At 34.5% G+C, this 24,663-nt stretch overlaps 3 protein-coding genes across 3 annotated transcripts; 2 read left to right on the forward strand and 1 right to left on the reverse strand.

Moving 5' to 3' along the window:
* The first annotated feature begins 350 nt into the window (after positions 1-350).
* Positions 351-6,188, forward strand: LOC139858907 (mitochondrial import inner membrane translocase subunit TIM22-3-like). The gene is given in 8 exon segments (XM_071847744.1): positions 351-622; positions 1,800-1,864; positions 1,993-2,065; positions 2,151-2,204; positions 2,322-2,530; positions 2,533-2,619; positions 5,995-6,027; positions 6,126-6,188. Coding segments are annotated over 8 exon segments (801 nt in total). The 5' UTR covers positions 351-405.
* A 5,079-nt stretch (positions 6,189-11,267) lies between these two features.
* Positions 11,268-12,517, forward strand: LOC139858032 (small ribosomal subunit protein eS8-like). Its single transcript, XM_071846883.1, has 4 exons — positions 11,268-11,323; positions 11,425-11,764; positions 11,912-12,075; positions 12,454-12,517. The coding sequence occupies exons 1-4, from the start codon at positions 11,268-11,270 to the stop codon at positions 12,515-12,517; spliced, it is 624 nt and encodes a 207-aa protein (XP_071702984.1).
* A 1,063-nt stretch (positions 12,518-13,580) lies between these two features.
* LOC139858287 (glycerophosphodiester phosphodiesterase GDPDL3-like) lies at positions 13,581-19,170 on the reverse strand. Its single transcript, XM_071847147.1, has 9 exons — positions 19,068-19,170; positions 17,631-17,924; positions 17,252-17,361; positions 16,673-17,174; positions 16,028-16,066; positions 15,620-15,904; positions 15,273-15,415; positions 14,600-15,086; positions 13,581-13,885 (listed from the first exon to the last, which is right to left on the reverse strand). The coding sequence occupies exons 1-9, from the start codon at positions 19,168-19,170 to the stop codon at positions 13,581-13,583; spliced, it is 2,268 nt and encodes a 755-aa protein (XP_071703248.1).
* Between the last annotated feature and the right edge of the window lie 5,493 nt (positions 19,171-24,663).

The following is a 24,663-nucleotide window of genomic DNA, read 5'->3' on the forward strand; positions in this document are numbered from 1 at the left end:
TAACAGGTTCAACTACTTTGCCGAATACTTAAATATAACTAAAAAACTTCAGCTATCAGCTACCAACTTTCAGCTAACAGCTACAAACTACTAGCTTTCAGCTAACAGCTTTAGCTACCAACTTATTTTGCCAAACATATCCTAAAGCTTAGCAAAATTAGCAAAATTATTACATGGCTGTTTACAACCATTCCTTTTCGAACCCATCAAAATAATTGTAGTTTCTACTCCTAGGTTTTATCTCAACATGTTTATTCAAAAAAAGTCGGTATACGGCACCGTTTTGCGATAGCATCCGTTTTGCGATAGCATCTTCAAACTAACCTGATTAGTAGTGCTTAATGTCTACAAATACCCAAAAACCTTTTCTAGGGTTTACTCTGGATAAGCCATTCTTTTATAAAGATGTCATCAACAACACCGGCCGCCGATCCATCGGCTTCCGATTCCGATAAAGTAATCGTCCGTACTAATGTTACGATTACAAACCCTAATTCTGAACCTACGATGACTTCTGATGCCTTAACTATTTCTAGTCAGGCAAGTCCGCCGTTAGTTTGTCTTTTCCGGTTTGCCGGTGACTCAGCTGCCGGCGCATTCATGGGTTCAGTCTTCGGTTATGGTAGTCTCTCGCTTTAACTTAAGCTGCACCTAGATAAATTTGTTAACTTAAATGTTTTAAAGTATGTTTAAGCACTCCAATTGTGAAATGGTGATATTAAGGTGTAGATTTGCTGACTTTAATAGTTAATTCGTAATGTTCTAAGCTTTGTGGCTGTTAATTTGGTGGCTAATTAGCCAGTTACACCTTAGCTGAAAAGCTATTTTGTTGTGTGAATGGTCAGTAAGCTCACTTATACCGATGTGTTAAAAGCCAATGGTGTTCAAATTTTATGTTGTTATGCCAAGGCTGTTAACTATACATGTGTTTGATGTAAGGTGGCTATTTACTTACTTAATTTATTTGATTAAAATTACTTGTAATGTATTGTAGAAGTATCAAGCATAAGTATTTGGTGACTAATTAGCCAATCTCATCTTGGTTTGTCGGCCATTATGTTGTGAGCCTGGTCAGTAAGCTCACCTAGATAAATGTTATAAATGCCTTATGTGTTCAAGCTTTATCTTGTTATGCCAAGGCTATTAACTACACGTATCTTAATAAAAATAGCTACGGGCTTCATATGTTTTGATTGCAAGTTTTTGGGTTTTAGAGTATCTAGAACAATTTTTTGGTGACTAATTAGCCAATCACATCTTGGTTTAACCACCGGTATGTTGTGTGAATGGTCAGTAAGCTCACCTAGATTAATGTGTTAAAGGCCTATGGTGTTCAAGTGTTATCTTGTTATGCCAAGGCTATTAACTACATGTTTACCTTTTGTTTAAGTTAGTAATGAACTTACAATATAGTAGATATTTTAATATTAAAGTTAGATGTGGCAGTGTTTACTAGTATAATTTTGGTGACTAATTAGCCAATCACATCTTGGTCTAATGACTGTTATGCTGTGTGAATGGTCAGTAAGCTCACCTACATCAATGTTAACCACCTTTGGTGTTTAGATTATATATTTATAGGCCAAGGTTATTAACTACATCTGTTAGCTTTTAAAATATTAGAGAAATAGACATAATTACATTTGTTATTTTCTGTTGTAATCGAAGAGCTTACTCTTGTTAGTAATTGGTATATGGCTAAAAGCAAAACAGTGACAGTAAGTCTTCTTTTTCGTACTAACTTGCATTTATGTGCCTGAATTAGTGTCCTAACCTTGTCTTTATATTGTGTATTTTAGGAGCTGGATTGATTAAGAAGCAAGGATTTAAGGGATCATTGGGAGAGGCAGTATCATCTGCTAAGGTATTATGAATAATAATGTGCTTGAAACTAGACATTGAATTTTAAATATTTATAAAACATCATTTCTAAAATTTTCTATGGAAGTATTTTCCTACTCATTTGATTTTATTTTTTTATATATCTACCAGACGTTTGCAGTTCTCTCTGGCGTGCACAGTCTAGTTGTATGTTTCTTAAAAAGGATTCGAGGGAAAGATGATGGTACACCATTTTTTTTTTCATTTTTGCTGCAGAATTTAATCATAAAAATATCAAACACTATCTAATTCACCTCTTTTTTATGTAGTCATCAATGCAGGTGTAGCGGGGTGTTGTACCGGTCTTGCTTTGAGTTTTCCAGGTAATTCTATCCTTCAAACAGGACCTCATTAATATTTCTTATTGAAAATTAATAGAAATGCTAGCTGAATTAAAGATACAGCCTGCTTTACTAGTTTCTTTTACTTTTCCCCCCTAGGTGCACCCCAAGCTCTTTTGCAGAGCTGCGTCACATTTGGCGCGTTTTCATTTATCATCGAAGGGCTTAACAAGCAGCAGCCAGCAATGGCCCATTCAATATCCTCTCGCTTCAGCAAACATCAACAAGAATACGGGATACTTCCTCCGTTAAGCCTTCCTCTTTCTAATGAACTCAAGGAGTCGTTTTCATCTTTCTGCAATTCCCTTGATCAAAACCGGAAAAAAGTCGGCTTCCGCCGTGGCCCACGTTAATTGATTGTCGATGTTATAGCTCTTCTATCCTGCACCTTCAACAAGTATCAGTGCACGCCGTCTTTTGTAGATTTACACGGCCATTTTTCTTCTTAGATTATACTATCGGAGTATCATGTAGTTGATTACAAGGCTGCTTTTTTCGGTGCTTTTTGACCATCTATATATCAATCTTGAAATGTCATGTTGAGCTTCCTTTTTAACTACATGTATGCTTGAAGGTAAAATGCACTTATGCTGGTGTGGTTATCTTTATTTCTTTCGCTATCAGAAGTCTGTAAATTTGTAAAAAGATAATCGGTTCATTAACATGAATGTGTTGGTGTTTTTTCAATTAAATTCCAACTTTTATTATATTTAACAAAGTTAAAATGTGAATACCAAAATGAATATAATCAAATAACAAGGGTTTGATACTCGTATCTTATCAGTTTTGACTTCTGAACACTGACTATAAATCTTACTAAGTTTTGGTGAATGCGAATGTAGAATTACACGTATGTTCTTGCGGGTAGGTAACTAGTGATGTCTAACAAATCACATAATGGGCATAACTTAATAATGTCCGCCAAAAATAGGAGTCGTTTTTAAATTGATTCAAACAATGCGGTGAAGTGAGGAAATTTCGATGATTTTTGGTTGTGGGTTAAGGCCGAGTATGACTTGGAAGTCGAAAAACCTTGATATTTAGACACAAACTTTCTGAAGTACCAATTAAAATAGTAAAATCTCGATATTATTGTGAAACAATGAACTTTTAAACAACTTGGATTTGAACGAAGTACTGAACGAACAATCAGACAAATACCCAAATCTCTGTTGCAAAACACCCCGTCTCGAGCCGTCTCGACGCCCGTCTCGACGGTTTGGAGACTAGCACGTCCCGTCTCGAAGCAAACCGTCTAATATGACATTAAACGGTCAAAATGCGGGTCAAAGTTGAAAAAAATGGGGTCAAAGTCGGTCAAAATTCAGAAAAGCAAGAAAATCGGTAAAATCGGTAATATATATCGTATTTTAGTTTGAATTTTTTGTATTAAATTAACGATGATAGCAATTATGGGTACAAATTAATTAATTTATGTTTTTAGCTTTAAAATATGTATACATATATACATTTTTATACTTATATATTTAAAAGTCAACTTTGGTCAACGTCCGTCTCGACCCCGTCTCGAACGTCTCGACCTTTTTAGGACCCGACCGTCTCGACCCCGTCTCACGTCTTTTGCAACCTTGACCCAAATATTAATTTATTTGGTGCCAAAAGTGAAAAGCCTAATACAGCCCTCTAGTCCGCTTCGTCTCGTGCCTTCCATTGACGAGTCGGTCACATCAACGCTGTAAAATAAGGTTACTATATGAAGGGCCTTGAAGCAAAACTCATAATTTTGCGGATGTCGATGTGATCTTCAATTACTTGATGATACGTGAACTTTTTTTTAATTTGCTTAAACATTTTAATTTGTTTTTAGTTTTTTTGGCAATCTATCTATATCTATATACTTATATAAAAGAGAGAGTTAATTAGCATATTTGTCATTAGAACCATATTTATAGAAAATTAGGCCATGTGGAATTTACACATGTCACATGCACACAATTTATGATTTTATAAATAACAAAATACTACTCCGTATTAAAATTAGTTAATTGGTATTAAAGTATGCATTACTTTAAAATTGCAAGTAATTAAATATATTAAATTTAAAATAAGTTAAGAATTTGGTGTTATGTACCTTTATGATCTAAAAGATTAATCATCTTATCTTATATTACCATCGTATTTCACTATTGTTGTGGCAGATGGTGAAAATATATGTAAGCATTAACAGTTTGTTTTTGCTTATATAACAACCAATTTCACTTTCAGTTGTAAAATGTTAAACCTGTTAAATTCTAATCTAAACCTCTATTATTTAAAAAGGAATATTATTTTCATGTGAAGGTGAGACACTCAATATCTAAAAATATACATATACATATGAGTTAATTCACGTATGGTTTATCTAAAATGGGTAAATGGTCAAATATGTATTTCAAACGTTTGAGGCGAAGTTGATGATATGTATGTAATGTTTCCGTGGTAAATCATTATTAGTTCAATGTTTTTTTTTTTTTTTTGAAAGGCAAGACCTCAAAGTGAAGTTGGTGAGGATTGAACCTGAGTCCCCTTTGAAGATCCCCACTCACTCAACCACTCAACCACCCCTTTGGGGTTATTATTAGTTCAATGTTGAAGCTCATCCCATCATACAATAAAAATTATGTACCTATCTTCTTTCTTTCTTTTCTTTCTTTATCTTTACATCTTATAAAGCATGTGGCTTAGTGCCACGTGTCAACATCAGCAACCTTAGCCCATTCTATGTTGCCACATGTCACTTAACGATTGGTTTGTTCTGTCTATGTCAGCAAAGCCTGAAATCACGCCATCTGTCGATTCATTATTGGTCAATTTCAATAAAAACTGTAAAACCGATCAATCTTTTGGTTTCTTCAATCCTCTCTTTCGCTAGACAACCTTTTGAATCGCCGATTGTTGCCTCCGATCGCCGAAATATTTTACGCCCCTATAACAGATTAAATCGCCACATCTTATAAAGCATGTGGCTTAGTGCCACGTGTCAACATCAGCAACCTTAGCCCATTCTATGTTGCCACATGTCACTTAACGACGTCAGCAAAGCCTGAAATCACGCCATCTGTCGATTCATTATTGGTCAATTTCAATAAAAACTGTAAAACCGATCAATCTTTTGGTTTCTTCAATCCTCTCTTTCGCTAGACAACCTTTTGAATCGCCGATTGTTGCCTCCGATCGCCGAAATATTTTACGCCCCTATAACAGATTAAATCGCCACACTATTCCCTTCTGGTGGTATAAATTATGCATATTATCAATTCGTCATTAACCTCCCCAATTAAAACTAGGGTTCACAAAATCAGATAGAGATCGATAATCTTAGATGGGGAGATGAAGTCATGGTCAATCAATCGAGGGTTTCAAATTTCATCTGTGAATGTTACGATCAGCATCCTTTGTGAATTAATCGAGTCAGATAGTCATTTGTGTATGTTTAATTGATTTCATCGGTTATCAATATTCTTCAATACGGGTTTGATTATCAATTGTTGGCTATAAATCGACATCGGTATACAAGGTATTTCTGCCATTTAGATGTTTTGATTAATTTTTTTTTAATTGTAGTCTGTTTAGTTTGCATTGTCGTGAGATATGGCGTGAATTTATATCGTGAATAAGGTTATAAATTTTAGTCTGCCATAAGGTTTTTGATTATATAAGGTATAAGTTATAAATTTCTTGAATTTGTTATTGAAATCTTTAGATCGTGAATAATGATTAATCTTTTTTCTTTTTTTTTTTTGCTTGAATCTGATCTAACTTTTTTTTGCAGTCTGAGTTTTTAAAATCTGTTGCTGCAAATCTGGTTCTAATCAACTTTTTTCACTTCCGCTATTAAGTAATAAATAATTTTTCTTCTTTTTGCTCAACTAAAAACCTTGCATTTGCATTGACAATATATAGGTAGTAGTGGTTTCTGGGGAAACAGGGTGTGTCAAAACGACACGGCTTCCTCAATTATCTTAGAGGAGGAAATATCACCCTTACGTGGTTTAGACTACAATATTATATGCACTCAACCCCGCTGTATATCTGCCATATTCGTTGCTGCTCGAATATCCAATGAACGGGGCGAAAACCTTGGCCCCTGAGATATCACCCTTCATGAAAGGTTGTTGTACCCATGGAGGTGACTGTGGATATTTTCATGGTATTATGGTAGTCTCTGAGATATATTACCCTGCAGGTTCATTCAAGAACGATAATTTATTTTCACCCGGGTCTCTCAGGAAACTGGAGATGGAACTCACTCAGCTATATATTCTTGAAGAGAGTGTATTGTTGTAATTCAATTACCATAGCTGTTTATCATATCCTTTGTATGGAGTATTACACAATATACAGTTACCTTACAACATATGTCTTTATCTGCAGGAAAGTATGGGAAATATTTCGGACTGTTTGTTGTTCTATGTTGCTAACAGTCTTGACGCTGAATCTGAGCTACTGTCAAGCCATAGGTGTACAAAACCGTCTTCCTTTTCTTATATTGCAATTATGATTTTACTTAAATTAGACTTGGGATGTGGTGTCTAGAATTTGTGATTGTTTGACATCACACGAGTTATTACCCACTAACCAGTTTTGTTTTGGGTAACTCAGATAATAACTTGTAGATGTGAGTTAGTATGAGGACATAAGATCTATCACTTTGGAAAGACGTAATACGCATAACTGATGTATATTTTATGAGGACATAAGATCTATCTATTATCGCTTTGCTTTAGACCATAAGCGAAAGATATACTTCGCTTAATAAAATCAATTCAAGAAGGTCTGATTGTATATGTTATGAGAGGATGTCTGTTTTAAGTATTATTATTTGTCATCCTACATATTCCTGGTAGTCAATATGGGGCGGGTCGGGTTTGGGTCGAACCTAAATGGGATTGGACCTAAACGGGACGATTCGTGTTTAGCTTCATTGAATTTTCAATGAACGTTGATTGTTATATAAAATACCGTCTTTCCATTTATTATAACCAGTGTGATGCTATTTATCATTTACCTAAAGAGAGTTTCTTTAGATCTCTTTATGGATTTCAGATACCATTTATCATGAATGCAAGTACCATATAGGAAACAAAACAACCACTATTATGCTCATGGTGAAGTGTTGTTTGCAAGGCCATAAGATACAGGTATATTCGTTCATACCATGTTTATGTTTCCTAATTGAATTATATGTTTTTGACTATAGAAACATTTATTAAGTGCACACTAAAGGGTATAGTTAAATTAGGTCTACGTTTTGGAGAAATTTGATACATTCTTCAAGTTGCACTAATCAATTTAATCATTGGATAAGTTTCAAGTAAAGAGTTTTCATTAAAATATGTATTTGAATTGCATGTAGAGTCATGGTTATTCATCTATGTGATTAGTTAAAAGTTAAAAACCTTTGGAAGTTTTATGCAACTTACCAGTCTTATGCCTCTTTGTTGTTAATGTATTGTATAATCATTATTTACAACCTTCTCAACTATACTGTTACATTATACTGATTATGCATACGCATTAAATCACTGTCATTGAACGATTTTTTAGATTTTTCTACCTTCATAGCTTAGTTTTTAATTGCAATGCATCACTTTCATCGTACATAGTGATTATACTTGCAATGCATATTAATTGGTTATTGTAGTGAGTAGTTTGTAAATGGAAGGCCCATCGTAAATATCCTACTCACTTCTATAGGATCATGAGCTTTTGTTACCTACAATTTTAGATAGCGTATTAGCGTAATTAACCTCTTTCTTTTTCTTTTTAGTACTATCAATTTATAGTCTTTTTAGGATTTTAGGATGCACATACTAAGTTAATTACCTTTGGAGGCTCTGATGACAATTTAACAATTATGTATACACATTTGTAACATATACATATAGTTCACAACAATATTTTTTTTTGATTGTAAGTATGTGATGATCGTGTTGAAGGAATCTGTACTCATTGCCTTTGCAGACTATGGTGAGATGGTGTCAATTGGTGGGCTTAATGCCGATGTAAACAAAAATTTAGTGTTGCAGATAATGCCGAGGTGGAAGATATTGTTGCAGAAAAAGTTTTGTGTAAACTCATTTTTTTGCTTATGAGGTGGAAGATAATGCCGAGGGATTTAGACGTACTTTTTTTTCCAACATTTTAATATGTTATCGGTACAAACCTTTGGTTAGGCATGTTGGGTAACATGTTAATTTGGGTAATTCTTTTGTATCGGTTTTGTTGACCAATATTGTTGTCCAAAGTTTTAAACTTTATACAAATAATCATCTAGCCAAATATGATATTAATTCTGAGTTAACTTTTTTGAATCAACATTGTGCATTCAAAATACACTTTTGGCAACTTGCCCTTGAAGTCAACATTCTTGCTTTTCGAACAAAAAAAAAAAAAATAAAAAAATAAAAAAAAAAAAAAAAAAAAAACTTTGGCATCTTAGAGTCTTAGAGATGTTGTGACAAACTGATGCAAATAATTAATCTTATAACTTGTGACTAATAATGTCTTATTTTCTATACTTAACATAGATATGTACTACATTTATAATGCTATTTCAGGCTATTTTTTCGTATAAAGGTTAATCTTAACCATTTTGACTATCATTGTTGTTTATGCTCATAATCGTGTTTATTAGAATTTCTTCTTGATGTATGATAGTGATTTTATGTGATTGGTACAATGTGAATGCTCTAAAAATTGTTTCAAGAATATTGAAGTTGTAGAATGTCCAATTACAAAGAAAAATATATTGACCCTATAGGGAGGTTTTACCGGATTCGTTCACGGACCCCTACCCGGAACCACTGCCCGAATGGATGTGTTCCCGGGTACCGTCGATCGGGTTCGGGTTTCCGCCCGAACGTGTGTGTTACGTGCAAATGATGAGGGTCGTTGAAAGAAATGATCTACTGATGCTAAAAAATCGCCGTTAAAAAAAAAAAATTACAAAGAAAAACAAATATGATTTAGCAAAACAGAATTCAGTACGTATTATAACTTTATATTTTATGTCGTACATCTAAGTCATTATACTAAAAGGTTATATCATTTAACAAACATGTGTTGTCACGGGCATATCCTTTACAAACTTTTTACTTAAATCATTAAATCATTGTGTATGCATAAATTGTTACCATTTATTGCAAGTTCATAGAAATACTTATAGAATACATTTGTTTGTTCAAATGCTAATGGAAGGGGAAAACGTTCATCTCTCTGATCTTCAGTAGCGGGGCTAGAGGGGGACTGGGTGGTGCCCAGCCACCCCCAAGGCCCAACTAACCCGACATGATTTCATATTTGCATCAGGTATGGGTATTTATCTCCAGTTAATGATCAAAATGTTGCATAAAATAGTGGTACGGTCATACATATATATATAGTTACTACTTATTCTGTTAATACCAATCTTATACTTAGTCTTTATAGGGCCCTCCGTGCAACGCACGGGCTCTTAAAGGCTAGTATATAACTATTTTAAGACGATTTGTGAGCATTTGTGGCAATACTATATATATATATATATATATATATATATATATATATATATATATATATATATATATATATATATATATATAGTGGTAGGATCAAGAGGGAAGTAACCATTCGGGGGAAGCGGGGGGAAGCAAAAACTTTTTTTTTTTTCGTTTTTTTAAAAAACTTTGTTCACGAACATTATAGATGAGATGAAAATATGAACATTTAGTAGAGACACTTTGTGATAAATGTTTTTATTTTGGCGGGAAAACGCTCGAAAAGTAATATATAACAATTATCGTGTTTTTCGAGCGTATTTTGAGGTTTTAGCTATTGGGGTTTAGATATTAGGGTTTAGATATTAGGGTTTATAGGGTTTAGATATTAGGGTTTAGAAATTTAGGGTTTAGGGTTTAGATTTAGGGTTTAGATTTAGGATTTAGATTGAGTTTTTAACACGAACGGTTTAGAGTTTTAGGGTTTAGGGTTTAGGGTTTAGGGTTTAGGGTTTGGTGTTTTGGGTTTATGGAATAAACCCAAAACACCAAACCCTAAACCCTAAACCCTAAACCCTAAAACTCTAAATCGGGCTAAATTTTATTTCACAAAACATGAAAAAAAAACGTTCATATTCTTCACGAACAATATTATCTTGAATGTTATTTTTGTCGATCGTTTTCCCGCCTAAATAATAACATTCATCACGAAGTGTCTCTTCTAAATGTTCATATTTTCTTGTGATCTTGATGCCGGAAAAAAAAAATTTCAAAAAAAACGAAATTTTTTATTTTTTTTTGCTTCCCCCCGCTTCCCCCCGAATGGTGTTACTTCCCCATTGATCCTGCCCCTATATATATATATATATATATATATATATATATATATATATATATATATATATATATATATATATATATATGTATGTATATATATATATATATATATATATATTTTAATTTTGCGAATATATTTTTCAGTTTGTTATCATTTAATAATTATTTTTATTTTTATTTTTATTACTGTATTATTTTTAGTCGATAACATTAAGAAAAGGGTATAACGGTAATTTGAAGGGCATAAGGTTACCTAACGAACCGGAGAAGACCCGGATTCTCACCTTGGTAGAAAAGGGTATAACGGTAATTTGAAGGGCATAAGGTTACCTAACGAACCGGAGAAGACCCGGATTCTCACCTTGGGACGAACCGGAGGTGAGCTCGGACTAGCCATAAGCCCAAGTGTAGAACTCACTCCTAAAAGCTAGCTTGAAGGAGGAGGGAACACTTATGAGCCATCACTCAATCCCATACTTGGGCGATGTGGGATCGTAACAATACTAAGGATGGAACACCTTAAGTTATAAGCCATCACCCGATCCCATACCGGGGCGATGTGGGATCGTAACAGATAAACCCTAGATCATTGGCCATCTGTAATCATGGGTAGATTTCATCGATTTCTGGATTAGTTTCATAAAATTTTGCCCCAATTTCATCGTGATCTTTTCCATTTTAACACTGCGATGTTGATTTCATTGTGAATGCAGGTATCTCTCGTGATTCCATGCACAAAAGACGTGAAACTGGTGGAAAGAAGAAGGCCTGGAGAAAGAAGCGTAAGTATTTCTCTTGATCTTGTATGCTGATTGTTTATAGTTTTTTTTATAATTACATTCACTCAAATGAGAATTTTATGTCACAGTTTCTATATTTCTTATAAGGTACGAGCTCGGCAGACAGCCAGCAAACACTAAGATCTCCAGCAACAAAACTGTTAGGAGGGTGCGGGTACGTGGCGGTAATGTCAAATGGCGTGCTTTGAGGTTGGACACAGGTAATTACTCTTGGGGAAGCGAGGCTGTAACCAGAAAGACGCGTATTTTGGACGTGGTTTACAATTCATCCAACAATGAGCTGGTCAGGACCGACTCTTGTCAAGAGTGCTATTGTGCTGCTCCTTTTAAGCAATGGTATCTACAACACTATGGCGTTGATATTGGTCGTAAGAAGAAAACAACTGCTTCAACAACAAAAAAAAGAGGGGGAGGTATGTTATTGATTGTTAAAGAATAAGAATTACCTTTAATGTTGCTTATATTTTTTGTTTTATTGTCTGTTTTTATTTTTATTGTTTTATATAGGATGAAGTTAAAGAATAAGAAATTTTTTTAAATGTTATGTTTTTATTGATTTATATAGGACGTCGAGGGTGCACCGGAGGATGCTAAGAAGAGTAATCATGTTGCGAGGAAAATCGAAAAGCGTCAAGAGGACCGTAAATTACTTGACCCACACGTTGAAGAACAATTTTCCGGTGGGCGGCTTTTGGTGGCAATCTCTTCACGCCCTGGCCAATGTGGTCGTGCTGATGGGTATGTGAATTCAACCAACTCTATTCTTGTATTCGAGAATATGAGCCAGTTATATTGTTTGTCCTTAGGTTGCTTAATATTACAAATTTTAAAATTAGCTTAACATAGGCAGCATATATTATGTTACATCTCCATAATAATCTTTGTAGATAAGCCGTGACCTAATTGTTCATGTGTATACCACCTAATAATCACTTATTATTGGAATAATTTGGGAATGTTCGATTGCTAGAGAGTAACTAGCTACTTATTGTTATCGTATGATATAGAAAATGATTTATTGTTATCGTATGATAAAGAATATGATGTTGTGACTTGTGAGGCGTACTTATAGATTTTTCTCCCCCTATCCTAATTCTGTTTATTGTGGGTTGGCAGATACATATTGGAAGGTAAGGAGCTTGAATTCTACATGAAGAAGCTACATAAGAAGAAAGGATAGGGTGCTGCAGCTTAACAGCCAGCATATTTGTTAATAGATTTGTATCTCATATTTAAATTTATTTTTGAGAAAAGGCTTGACTAAAAAATTTTCTAGGTGTTAGTAAATTGGTTCTTGACTGAATTTATATTTAACCAATGCTTTTCTTTCCTTATCCTTCCTAGCACACTTTGGTCTCTGAATTGCATTACTAATGGTCTATGACATATGTAGAATATGTTGTTGCTGTGTTACTTTGAGTCCCCTACACTACTTTACACAAGCTTACATCATAAGTTCATAACTAATATGGATATTAGGCGATAAAGTTCATTGAGGGCAAGTAAATAGAATTGGCAGAGGTGTGTTGAGTAAGTAAAATGTATTAGAATCATATTTTCACCTGAGAAGATAGAGTAGATACGAATAATCACATCTTAACCAATTTTGATCGTTTTGTTAAACAGAAGTTGTTGCTAGCCAAGTTCAACCCAAATGCAGTGCCCAAAAAAGATTATGTTATCATTATCTTTTGTAACAACTGTATGGTTATGAAGAGCGCCATTCATGCAAGCAGTATTTTTGGTAAGAACTGGCAAAAGTCACCTGGTGAGATAGTGGAAGTAACGATGCAAAACATTAAATTCAACATTCATTTTGTATGTCGCATGACATAATGTTATATCGTATCTTAGTCACTGGTTCAGTGTCTGCAATATGTTTGATTAATGTAATAATACCAATTGTAAACTAATTAACAATAAACAAATTATGCAAAAATACCAGTGTTGCATAACAAGTTTTTAGCTAGCATAACAAACAGAGCAAATCCTGAACACTAAAACCAGTAAAGCCAAAGGAAAAGGCACACCAAACTCATCACTATATGTCCCGATGCTCAAATTCCATACTTTGATATTTACAAGATATTAAAATCCAAAGTCAATATGAGAGCCGCAAATGCTTCAAAGCTTTCTTTATATAACTAATATAAACCAACCATGTGATCACCACCAATACAGGGGGGATGCACAGGATTAGACATAAAACGATCACCAAATATGTTTACATTCATTGTTTTTTCCTAAACCACGAGAAAACTAACCAAAATGACGGTCAACCAAGACATCAGAATCCACACGTTGCTTTTCGGTGGTTGACCACTTGATGGTGTGGAAGAAGGTGATGTGGAATTATTGGTAGGTGGAGATGGTCGTTTTGTGACAGGAGGGATAGGTGCATCAGCCACGTCATCAGGGGTTAGAATCGGGTTGGGAGCCTCAGCTGGTGGTATCGCCTGTTTTAACATGAGTTCTTGTAATTTTCCAGCCGGAGCTGGATTCATATACATTGGGATCTGATCTGATGGTAATTTTAAACACCTGTTACCTGTATTGATTTTGCCAATATTTAGTAGTAACAAATAAATTGAGGAAGCAGGAATCACTCTTCTATCTGAACATTCAACACATCCAGGACATGTGTATACATGCCAAACGAGTCAAGTTGGGTCGATTTGGGTAACGGTTCAAAATGGTTTTGGGTTGAAATGGGTCATGGGTCAAACGGGTCAAATTATTAAACGGGTACAAATGGGTCGGGTTATGTCCGGTTGAGTAACGGGTCAAAATGGGTCATGGGTCAAAAAAATTATTTAGTTATTGTTGTTTATATTTTTATTATATACATAAAGATAATATTAATTAATATACATAATAAATGACATAGCCATGAATGCTTTCACAAATGTTTGACGGATGGAACTTATTATGATCTTTATGCTCAACCCGTTTAACCCATGCACAAGACCCATTAGACATATCTCTATTTATTAAACTTTAGGAATTGATACCCCATTAGACATGTTTCTTTATCTTTTTGTATAGGGCCCAATAGGTTGAAGGGAAACCCATTAGACCTTTTTATCAAGGCTCTAGGTTTACATTGACAGGCTCTTTTCAAGACCCAGTTGACCCAGTTGACTCAAATTTGAGAGTATACGTATAAGTACAATGGTTAACGGTGATAATCTTTCGTTTGATTGATCACATAAAAGTATAATTAAACTAATACTTAAGTAGTTTAATGATAGAATAAACATGCCTCTGTATCTGGCTGCAGTAGCTGGATAATCAGTAACGACACCATCGACATTAGCTCCAACGACATACGAGTTTATTTCAACATACGGGTCTGAAAAGAAGTCATATGGCTGTGAAACAAACTCGTTACTCATTATCTGTACATAAACAGGGAGCTTAAATGCTTGAAGCTTCTGTACAACATCAGTTTGACCAAGAAGAAATCCTTGATTGCGAGGGAAGACGGATTGCTTCCCGATAACAACAGAATTAGCCATCTTAGTAATATCCAGAATGGATGAGTTTAGGGCATCACGAATGTTCTCGTTAACTTCATAAACAAGTTCATGTTTGTTGCTGTTTGGTTTGAAGAATTTCAGAACCCCGCCATCAGGTGATTGAATCAGTATTTTCTTAGTTGATTGAGTTTTGTAGGTTGAATTGTTTAATACATTCATCACTGCATCTGCAACATTTAACCCTTGATTGGCTGCTAGGTACGGTGCATTCTGACCAGGAACGAATAGACAATAAGTTAACTTTATTAAATAATATATAAACAGAACAGATATTAAACGACTTTCAACACGTGTTCAAGCTCGGCTCGAATCCAGTTTTTAATGAGTCGAGCTTGAGTAGGTCGGCTCATTTACACCCCAAGATGCACAAAAAGAAAGTCGAGAGTGTAGTCTTACCTTGATGTTGATTAAGACACCAGATATAGATGTAGCATTATTTGCAAACTCCAGAAAGTCAGACAAGGTCATAAACTTCCCATCATTTTTCGCTTTTGGATTCCGAAACAAAGTGGAGTTCGCATATACATTGACTATTGCAGCTACAAAGCAAAAGAGAACAGAAAAACAAGACCATAGAAGTAAGTATAAGAAATTCTTCAAACATATAAATGTGACAAAAGCATCATATCGTTAAATGAACAAAAAGAGGTAGTACAAGGTAACTAAGTGACCCATACCAAATATATTACCCATTTTAACCCATTACCCAACCTGCCAAGATAAATTGTGAGAAGATGACTTACGTGTCAAGCTCTGAATTTGGGTCCATGTAAGGCTGAAGGTATATATTCCAGTACCATTTTGAAGTTCAGGAACAATAGTTGAAAGGTTGCTAAAACCCGACTGAGCGACTGTTGTTCTATCAATGAGGTTTATAGAACCTAAACAAATAGGAATACCATCACTTGTGATTTGAACAGGGCAGTCAATAATATCTGCACCATCGGTTACAGCTTTCTTATATGCCAAATCAGTACAACCAGGGTAGTCCCCACTAGCTCCTTCAGATGAGATGATTAACGGGTTTGCTGAAATATTGGAGTGCCCATTTGTGAGTAACTCAAGCACCAAAATAGTAATTTAAGAAAATACAATAATCAGAATCAATTTTTTGCAACTTGTGAAGATGATAAGTTTTTAGTAGGACTGACCTGGCCGTGATTGATTAGTTCCCGGGTGAGAAAAGCAATCTGCAGAGTTAAGATATTAAGAATCTAAATAAGAAAGATTTCGATATTATATGGTGAAATGAATTATGCATTTAAGCTACTCTACCAACTTAGCCTAAGATAATTTTTGACAAAATTATTTTTGGACAAAATTATTGGCATAATGGCATCCCATCAGTAGTTCCGAATATACGTTAGAAAATCATGAAAGAACATTGTTGTATATATCCCGATTAATCCCTTTTCAGAAGCATGCAGATTTGATTCTCCAAAATCCCTCTAATTAATTGGTCAATGGGTCAAAATCGGATTTAGTTCATCAAAATCAGATTTAGTTGGTCAAAATGGTCAAAGTCAAAGCTGATTAACATTTTAATATGAACTTAAATTACGAATTTGAAGTATTTGAGCAAATAAACGATTATTATTTATGTCTCTAGACAATAATGCTGAAGTTTATTCTTGTTTATGTTTATGTTTATGGTTTTCTTCACATTTACACATAATTTTGAAGTTTGTATAGTAAAAAGTCCAATATGATTAATCCACGATTTGGCCGATTAATCCCTACAAGGTTCCATTCGATTAAATTAACCCCCGATTAGCAATTTTTACAACTAAACTCACCAAAAGCTGATGATGGAGTGATTGGAAAGTCAGAAAGCACACCATCCACAGAAAATTTCCCATTATCAACGTACGAAAGATACTCAGTTACAGGGTCATAACTGTAATTATATGAAAGTACTGCATCATTGGCAAAATCAGATGCAAAAACTTCTAGGCCCAACTTGTGAGCGTTTTGGACGAGCGAGGTAGATGGTTTCAAATACAAATCTTCATCCACAGGCCATATGTATACTTTAGGAACAAGAATCCCAGAAGCAAATGTTTTGATAAAAGTCAAATTAGTCAAAAGAGAACCATATGTTTGATTGGTTGATGGCTCGATCTCGTCGGGCCCCAGGAAACGGAAAAATAATTTGGTTGGGCTTGATTTAAATCTTGTCATGATACTTTTTAGAAAGTTCACCTCTGGAGATGATATGTAGTTAACTATAAGTTTTCTAGATGTGCTGATCACAAAATTTCTCATGCTGAAGTTATGTTGGCTGTAAAACGTATCATGCTGCAAAGGTATAAAGAGTATTATGGTTAATTGGTAAAGGTATGCATATTATAAGTAACTAACAAACTAATTATTACCTGGATGTTCAACCACAGACCGGGTGGGTTCGGTTTCACAACATCATCAACAGTCTGTATTGGAAATGTGCCATCAAAACGCGGATTCCGAGATTCGACATCCTGTGCCACTGTTGCAATACAAATTGAAATTACGAGTAGTGCCAATATTCATCAATTGATTTATCCATGCAAAAGATGAAAGATTTGTTGCAAAATAGAGCGGTAAAAGTTGCTAGTTATATTTTCATTATGAGCCAGATTATGTCAAACATGGTCAATTTGATGAAAAAAAAGTGCTATACATGTGACAGGTTGACAATTGCATTGACCTATCACATTATACACATAATTGATACTGAAAAGAAATAAAAGATTGGGAAAAATAAGTTGAACTTACAAAAGACATTTTGTAGGTCATTAAGCGAGAAATCCAATGGAAACCATCCCGTCATAGGTACCTTGTTCACTGGGTAGGTTTTGCTACCCTTAGGAAACACATAGGAAATTGTGGTACAATTATCCATTCTAAGATTTGGAAGGCAAATTCCAACATTGTCCCTAGTCAATTGCACATCACACCACAATATTGTGTCCTTTAAGCCAGTTTCTAAAGCTAATGAGTAGGCAGTCTCACTAGAATCAGGTAACAATCCAGAAAACCCACCACGAGCAACAACTAAAGGAGAATCTCCTGTATAAAAGGTTATAAACATGATGAAAAGATTGTAAAACGTGTACTCAACATATATGACAACCTGCATTACACGTTAACACAACTTTAATTTTTATGCAAGACAACTAACTTAACCAACTGCCACAATTCAAAACAACATGTTCTTAGCTAATCTTGACAGTGGCACCAGTCAATAACTGTAAGGCAAGGATCTGTTCAGGAAACACTTATTTACGTAAAGATATTTACTGAATTCTTAATGCAGTGGTCAAATAATAAGCTCAATGCTGAGTGGAATTTGCAAAGTTTCATGAATAGACTCGATCTAACAACATCAAAATTTAGAGCTCGCTTAGTAGAATTAGTCAAAAAGACTTCTTAGTCTTAATAATCCCATCCAATTGATGCATCAGCCCTTGCTAGACACCATATTAGCAAAAAAAAACTACTACAGTTTACAAATCATGATATCCTATCGATCTTAGTTTACTGTAACAAACCTGAGAAGTCACTCAAAGTAAACAAGGTTTTTAATCGAACTTCAAACAGCTAATTAAACATTAACAAATTCAGAAACTCATATATCCTAACCTAAGGTCTTCCATAAACGGATCATAACTTCACAACTGAATAACACAAATCGTTTACTCACTCAGAAACCTAATTCACGGCTAATTAACTAATTCAAAACAAAGTCGAGATGATTAAATACATAATTCATTCTCATTTCTAAATACCTAAATTATTCAGAATTGAATGACGGAGGTCCAAAAACAAATATCGAAACGTGAAAACAGAAAGCTAAAACAGTAATTTACACCTAGTTAAATTGCAATTCCTTTACTCACTCAAAAACCTAATTCACACCTCAACTACTGAAACAAAAATACAATAGAGTGATGTCATGCATTCTCAATTCAACATGCCAATTTATTCAAAACTAGCATCTGAAAATGAATATAGTAATGCGAAAATAAAAAGTAAAAACGGCAAAGGCAAAAAAAAATATTCAAAGAGCAATTTCACGTCTCCATAACTAAGTTAAAACACAACATCACGATAATATCAAATATTCACACTTAAACCGACCAAATTCGTGATTAATCATCATAGAAATATATAGAAATGCGAAAAATAACTGTAAATGATAAAAATCGGTACCGCGTAAAGTTAACCAAGGGCTAGTTTTGCCACCAGGTCCCTGACTGGCGGCGAATGATATTGAGCAGATAAACAAACTCACTAGCCACCGGAGCTTCCACATTGCCGGAAGCTAAACGCCGGTTACTTAACTGTTTGATGTAGTAGAGAGTGAGATTTGAGGTTTTGTAAAATGTGGATTCCGTAACCTTTTTTTGTGAACTTATTAATCGGAGTAACAGATACAAAGGGAAGATGTGCATATAATGATTATATATGATGTATTTTCGCTCGGATTAATAGGTGCTGTCGTCAGCCATTTTTGTGTCGGCTTAGTGGCTTGGCTATCACAAGCCGGCTACGTTATATATTTCTAAATTTAGCGCTATCAGTATCCAAGTAATTTGCCTTAATTAAAGTAGGAGATACGAAATGCGAGTATATATTTGGATGTTATACAATTTTATTTTTATTTCGTTTGGGGAAAAAAAATGATTACGATTCTTCGTCTCGGAAAGAGAAGAGAAAACAAAGGTAAAACAAAAGACACAAACGAGCCTCGAAAGCAGTAAAGTAGATCCACCATCGAAACCGATCTAAAGGTAACTAAACTCGAGTCTCACCATGAACTAACGAACTACATTATACGATTTTAACGAACTACATTATACGATTTTATTGATTTGATGTTTTTTGATCATTCATAATTAAATTATTATTTTTGAGAACAGTCATCCAAATTTATATGTTTTTAAAATTATTATATTTAAATTTCAAAAGCGTGTTTCACGTTTCAATATGTATTAGTTTTAAACGGTGGTAAGTAAAGATAAAAATTATGGTTAAAATTAAATTAAATTAAATTATTTATTAAGAGTTGATTTGATTAACTCTAATATATGAAAAATAATAAATAAATAAAAATTGCTTTAACAATACATAATTAAAAAGTGAACTACTAAGATCACTTCATATCTTAACATTACTTAACTAAACATCTCTTCTTCATATCAACTTCACATAAACTTAAAAAGTTTTAACATTCCTTTAATCAAACATTCTCTATTTTACATTCTCACCTCAAACTTTAACTCATTTAAATTTATTTTTAAATACAACAAATATATAAATAGTACTTAAATTAATAAAATAATATAATAAATAATAAACTTTAACTAATAATAAAAAAGTATACTTAAGTTTTAAATATATATTTATTGTTTATATGGAGTACTAGTGTGTGTATATATATATATATATATATATATATATATATATATATATATATATATATATATATATATATATATATATATATATATGTGTGTGTGTGTGTGTGTGTGTGCACGCGCGCGCGCGCATTTTAAATACTTTTTTTAAAAGGTTATTAAAAAACAAGTGTCAATAAAGGCAAAGGCACAAGGAAACACCTTGCGCTGAAAAGCAAAATCATGGCAGGACTACCCACCAAACCAAATGACAATACAATCAAACTAGATAGCTAAATAGTCAAAAGACAACAAATCAATACACAGGCTAAGCTAAACTAACCCATCTTTCATGACTCGCAAAGAAAAGCAACACTACCCCAACTCATTCTTGAATTTCATATCCTCCCACTTGAGCTTCCATACTGCTGCAACTTTAAAAAGCGGTTGACTTTTTTTGACTTTCAAAGTCAATAATTTGTTACGAATATACTGCTCAATGATTTCCTTTAAATCAGTCACTTTTCACTTCTTACCTTTGAAAGTCCTCCAATTCCTTTATTGCCAAACATAATAGACCATAGTAGCCACAGTAAGTCTATTAATGACATTCCATATGTTATTTGTAAAAGGGTATCCAGCCAACATAGTCATAATACTGTGAATATTATCAGACAACCCTCTGAACTGCAGCTTAACATTTACCATCTTCCAGAGCTCGTTAGCATATTTACATTTAAAAAAGAAGTGGTCATGAGAATCCAAACATTTCTCACACAGAGCACATTTTCAAAACCAAATTAGGGTACCATCTCAACAATTTATCTTGAGTAACAAGCCTTCCAAATTGAGTGTTCCAAAGTAAAAAAGCATGTTTTGGAGTAGCTTGTGGAAACCAAATGACATGATACCAATCCACTATTGGACCATTATCCCTTAAATCTCTCCACACTTGTCCAGTTTCATATCTGCATAACTTGCCATCATTTGTGACCCATAATACCTTATCAACCTGATTAGTTAACAGAGGAACATCAAGGTTGAAAAGCAATGGATAATCATATTTCCAATTCACACGCCATAACCATTGATTACCTTGTATAATCTGGGCTACTTTCACTGAATCTCCTAACCTGGCATGAAATCTATCTCTTCTAGCAACATAATCATCTAGAATACCCATATTGAACCATTTATCATACCACACATAAGTTGACTGCCCATTGCCCACCTAAGGAACTATATAAGATTTTATCATGTCCCTTAAACCCACTATTTTTCTCCATCCCCAACCATCTGAATTTTACTCCTTAATTTGCCAAATACTCCTACCTTTTATCTTGAAAATATTAGCCCACTTTGACAATAAAGAATCACCCTGCTCAATAATCTTCCATAACCGTTTTATCAACAAAATTTCATTCCATTTCTTCAATGGTTTACTCAAACCACCTTGATCGTTAGGCTTACATATGTGTTTCTATGACACCTTAGCTTTACCTTTAACATTATCCCCTTGATTCCAGAGAAACCTTTTAAGAACTTTTTCAATTTCATCAATCACAGTACCATGAATCATATAAAAAGAAGCCCAATTGCATGGATGTTAAGACAGAAGCAATTAATTGGACCCTACCTGCATAAGATAACTTATTATTTCTCCAGCCATTCACCTTTTCTTTGACTTTATTAATAATACATTTGCAGTCACCAACCCCTAACCTTTTGGCTAATAAAGGGATACTAAGATATCTCATAAGGAGCTTACCCGCATTGAAAGGCAAAACCTTAAGGATGTTACTCTTCACCTCCTCATTCACATTTCAAAAAAAAGACAGTATACTTCCCGAGATTACGTAACAAGCCATAAACACTACTAAAATCATCCAAAGCCCTCTTAATAATCTGGACAGAATGAAGATCACCATGGAATAAAACCATTAGGTCATCAGCAAAGCAAACATGTGTTAGTTTTAATTGCTTACAACCAGAATGATATTTAAAACCTTGATCTGCTTGAGTTCTTTTAGCCAAAATCAAAGTTAACACCTCCATAACCATTGTAAAAAGAGAGGGAGAAATTGGATCTCCTTGTCTTAAACCTCTACCACCTTTAAAAAAGCTATGAGCCTCACCATTCACACAAATAGAAAAGCTGGATGTAGTGACACATGTCACGATCCACTTGATCATAGTTGGATGAAACCTAAAACTAATCAAAACCTCTTTCAGAAATGCCCAACTCACGGTATCATATGCTTTTTAAATATCAATTTTTAGTGCACATTTTCTAGGACCACTTGATCTATTATATCCCTTTAGCAGCTCTTGAGTAACCAAAATGTTATCTTGAATATGCGTTCCCAGAATAAACGCATTTTGATTTATATTCACAATCTTCTTGAGCCCCATTTTGATTCTATTTGTAAGTATCTTCCGATACACTTGTACAAGACATTACAACAGGCTATTAGTCTGAATTCTAACACCTTGTTGGGAGTATTCACTTTTGAAATTAGAGCTATAAGAGTTTCATTCACTTCGCCCAATAATCTGCCATTTTTTTAGAAATCTCTAATAGCCAAGCATATCTCATCTCCAACAATATTTCAGGCTTTTTTGAAGAAATGAGAAGAATAGCCATCAGGACCTGTAGCCCGATTGCTGTCAATATCAAACAATGCATCCTTAATTTCTTGATCAGACACCTCAACAATCATACTTTTAGCCTCTGCATCATTCAACCTAGTAGTAAATATATCCCCCAATTCTTCAAGAGGTGTTACTTCATCAGTCCTCCCTAGAAACTGTTGGAAATGTTTAACAAATTGGCCTGCAACTTCATCACCAAAAAAATCTATTTCCTCCTTCATCACATATACTTTTTAACCCTGCTCTTCTGTTTTCTACTTCTCAAAATGCCATTGTAACACCCCGTTTTCCAAAACGTGATGTTTGTGACGTTATTTGACAATTTAGGATGACTACTTAGTCATTTATACGTATCGGGTTGACCGCAATTGACTTTGAGAGCTTTAAAAGTGGAGAAAGGGGGGATATCTGGCAACTGTCGCGTCCCAAGCCAGTGTGTCGCGCCAGTATGAGTCGCGGAACGCGACTGGACGTGTCAAAACGCGACGACCCCTGAAAGGGGCCTTCTGATCAGATTATCGCGTATAGAGAAGGGGCATCGCGACTGGACGAGTCGCGTAACGCGACAAGGAGTCGCGAAACGCGACAGGAGAGCTGAATGGCGATTTTGTCCACGTTTTTAAGAGGATTTCGAGGGTATTGGTGTCTTTTCACGTTGAAACCGGGTTATATGCTTGTGGTCAGTCCCAAACCTTATCCCAAACTCATTTTTCATAAACTTCATTGATATCGCATATTTCATATGCGTTTTCCTTAGCGATATCGGGTACATTTTGGTCCTTTTGGATACGATTTGGAGTTATTTCGGTTAAAGTTGTGAAAGTTTGAGTTCTAAGACCAAGGAGGTTAAATTTGAGGTTATTTGATGGTTTTGGATGTTTTTCGATGTAAACGAGTGAAAAGGTTTGGTTCGATTCGAGTTTTGGTGTTTATATTAAGTTTTTCAGCTCGTTTCAGCATATTTCACATGGAGCGCCGCTCCAGAACTTGGCGCGTCGCGCCATTCAACAGGAAAAATAGGTCGAGCATATTCAAAGAGCAAGTTCAGCCTGACAGTTAATCGGCGCGCCGCGCGGGGTATATGGCGCGCCGCGCGAGCTTCCACCCGGGTTCAGAATTTCCACCTATTTAAAGCCCGAAAAATACCCTAATATTTTATTATCGTATCTTGACGAATTCCAGCAGCTTTTTGACGAACTTAGGTGATTTTTGGGGATCTTCAAGGTCATTCTAAGGTACCAATCATTCCGGAAACAAGTCTCGATTCGTGTATCTTTCAGGATTCAATTATTGATTAGTTTTATCTCTTTGTTCTAAACAATGAATTTCTCTATTTCTTTGATTGTTATTTTGGTTTTAGCCATGATTGTAGGCTAAGCTTTTAATGTTTGTCTAGATTGAATATTTGCAAGTGTTTGGATGATACTTTGATGTTTTATTAATTGATGCATGATAATTATGAGTTTTGATTAAAGAACCATTCTTGTGGGTGTTAATTATTGTTACTAGGTTGATTAGTGAATCTTGTTTGAACAAAGGGAACCTTGTTTCAATTTAGTGATCTAATTTCCAATTGATTTGTCTTAACCGATTGGGTGCTTACTGGACCAAGGGGGTAAACCGGGTAACGTAATTGAACAAAATAGGGGTGAATTGTGTGGAGCGAACGCGTAACCAATTGAATCTTAATCTTATAATTAGCTAGTTACTAAGTCACAAACGAAAGATGGTTTTTGGTGAAAGGGAACCCTAAGCCA

Source organism: Rutidosis leptorrhynchoides, chromosome 7, assembly GCF_046630445.1.
Source record: "Rutidosis leptorrhynchoides isolate AG116_Rl617_1_P2 chromosome 7, CSIRO_AGI_Rlap_v1, whole genome shotgun sequence".
In the NCBI taxonomy this organism is placed as follows: Eukaryota; Viridiplantae; Streptophyta; class Magnoliopsida; order Asterales; family Asteraceae; genus Rutidosis; species Rutidosis leptorrhynchoides.

Excerpts from the sequence above, each read along its gene's own strand:
- LOC139858032 (XM_071846883.1), top strand. The coding sequence starts at position 11,268 with ATGCACAAAAGACGTGAAACTGGTGGAAAGAAGAAGGCCTGGAGAAAG. Across the intron at positions 11,324-11,424 it reads GCCTGGAGAAAGAAGCGTAA|GTACGAGCTCGGCAGACAGC; the intron begins GTATTTCTCTTG and ends ATTTCTTATAAG. Across the intron at positions 12,076-12,453 it reads CAATGTGGTCGTGCTGATGG|ATACATATTGGAAGGTAAGG; the intron begins GTATGTGAATTC and ends GTGGGTTGGCAG.
- LOC139858287 (XM_071847147.1), bottom strand. The coding sequence starts at position 19,170 with ATGTGGAAGCTCCGGTGGCTAGTGAGTTTGTTTATCTGCTCAATATCA. Across the intron at positions 17,362-17,630 it reads TGACCTACAAAATGTCTTTT|TGGCACAGGATGTCGAATCT; the intron begins GTAAGTTCAACT and ends GTATTGCAACAG. Across the intron at positions 16,067-16,672 it reads CACTCCATCATCAGCTTTTG|ATTGCTTTTCTCACCCGGGA; the intron begins GTGAGTTTAGTT and ends TTAACTCTGCAG.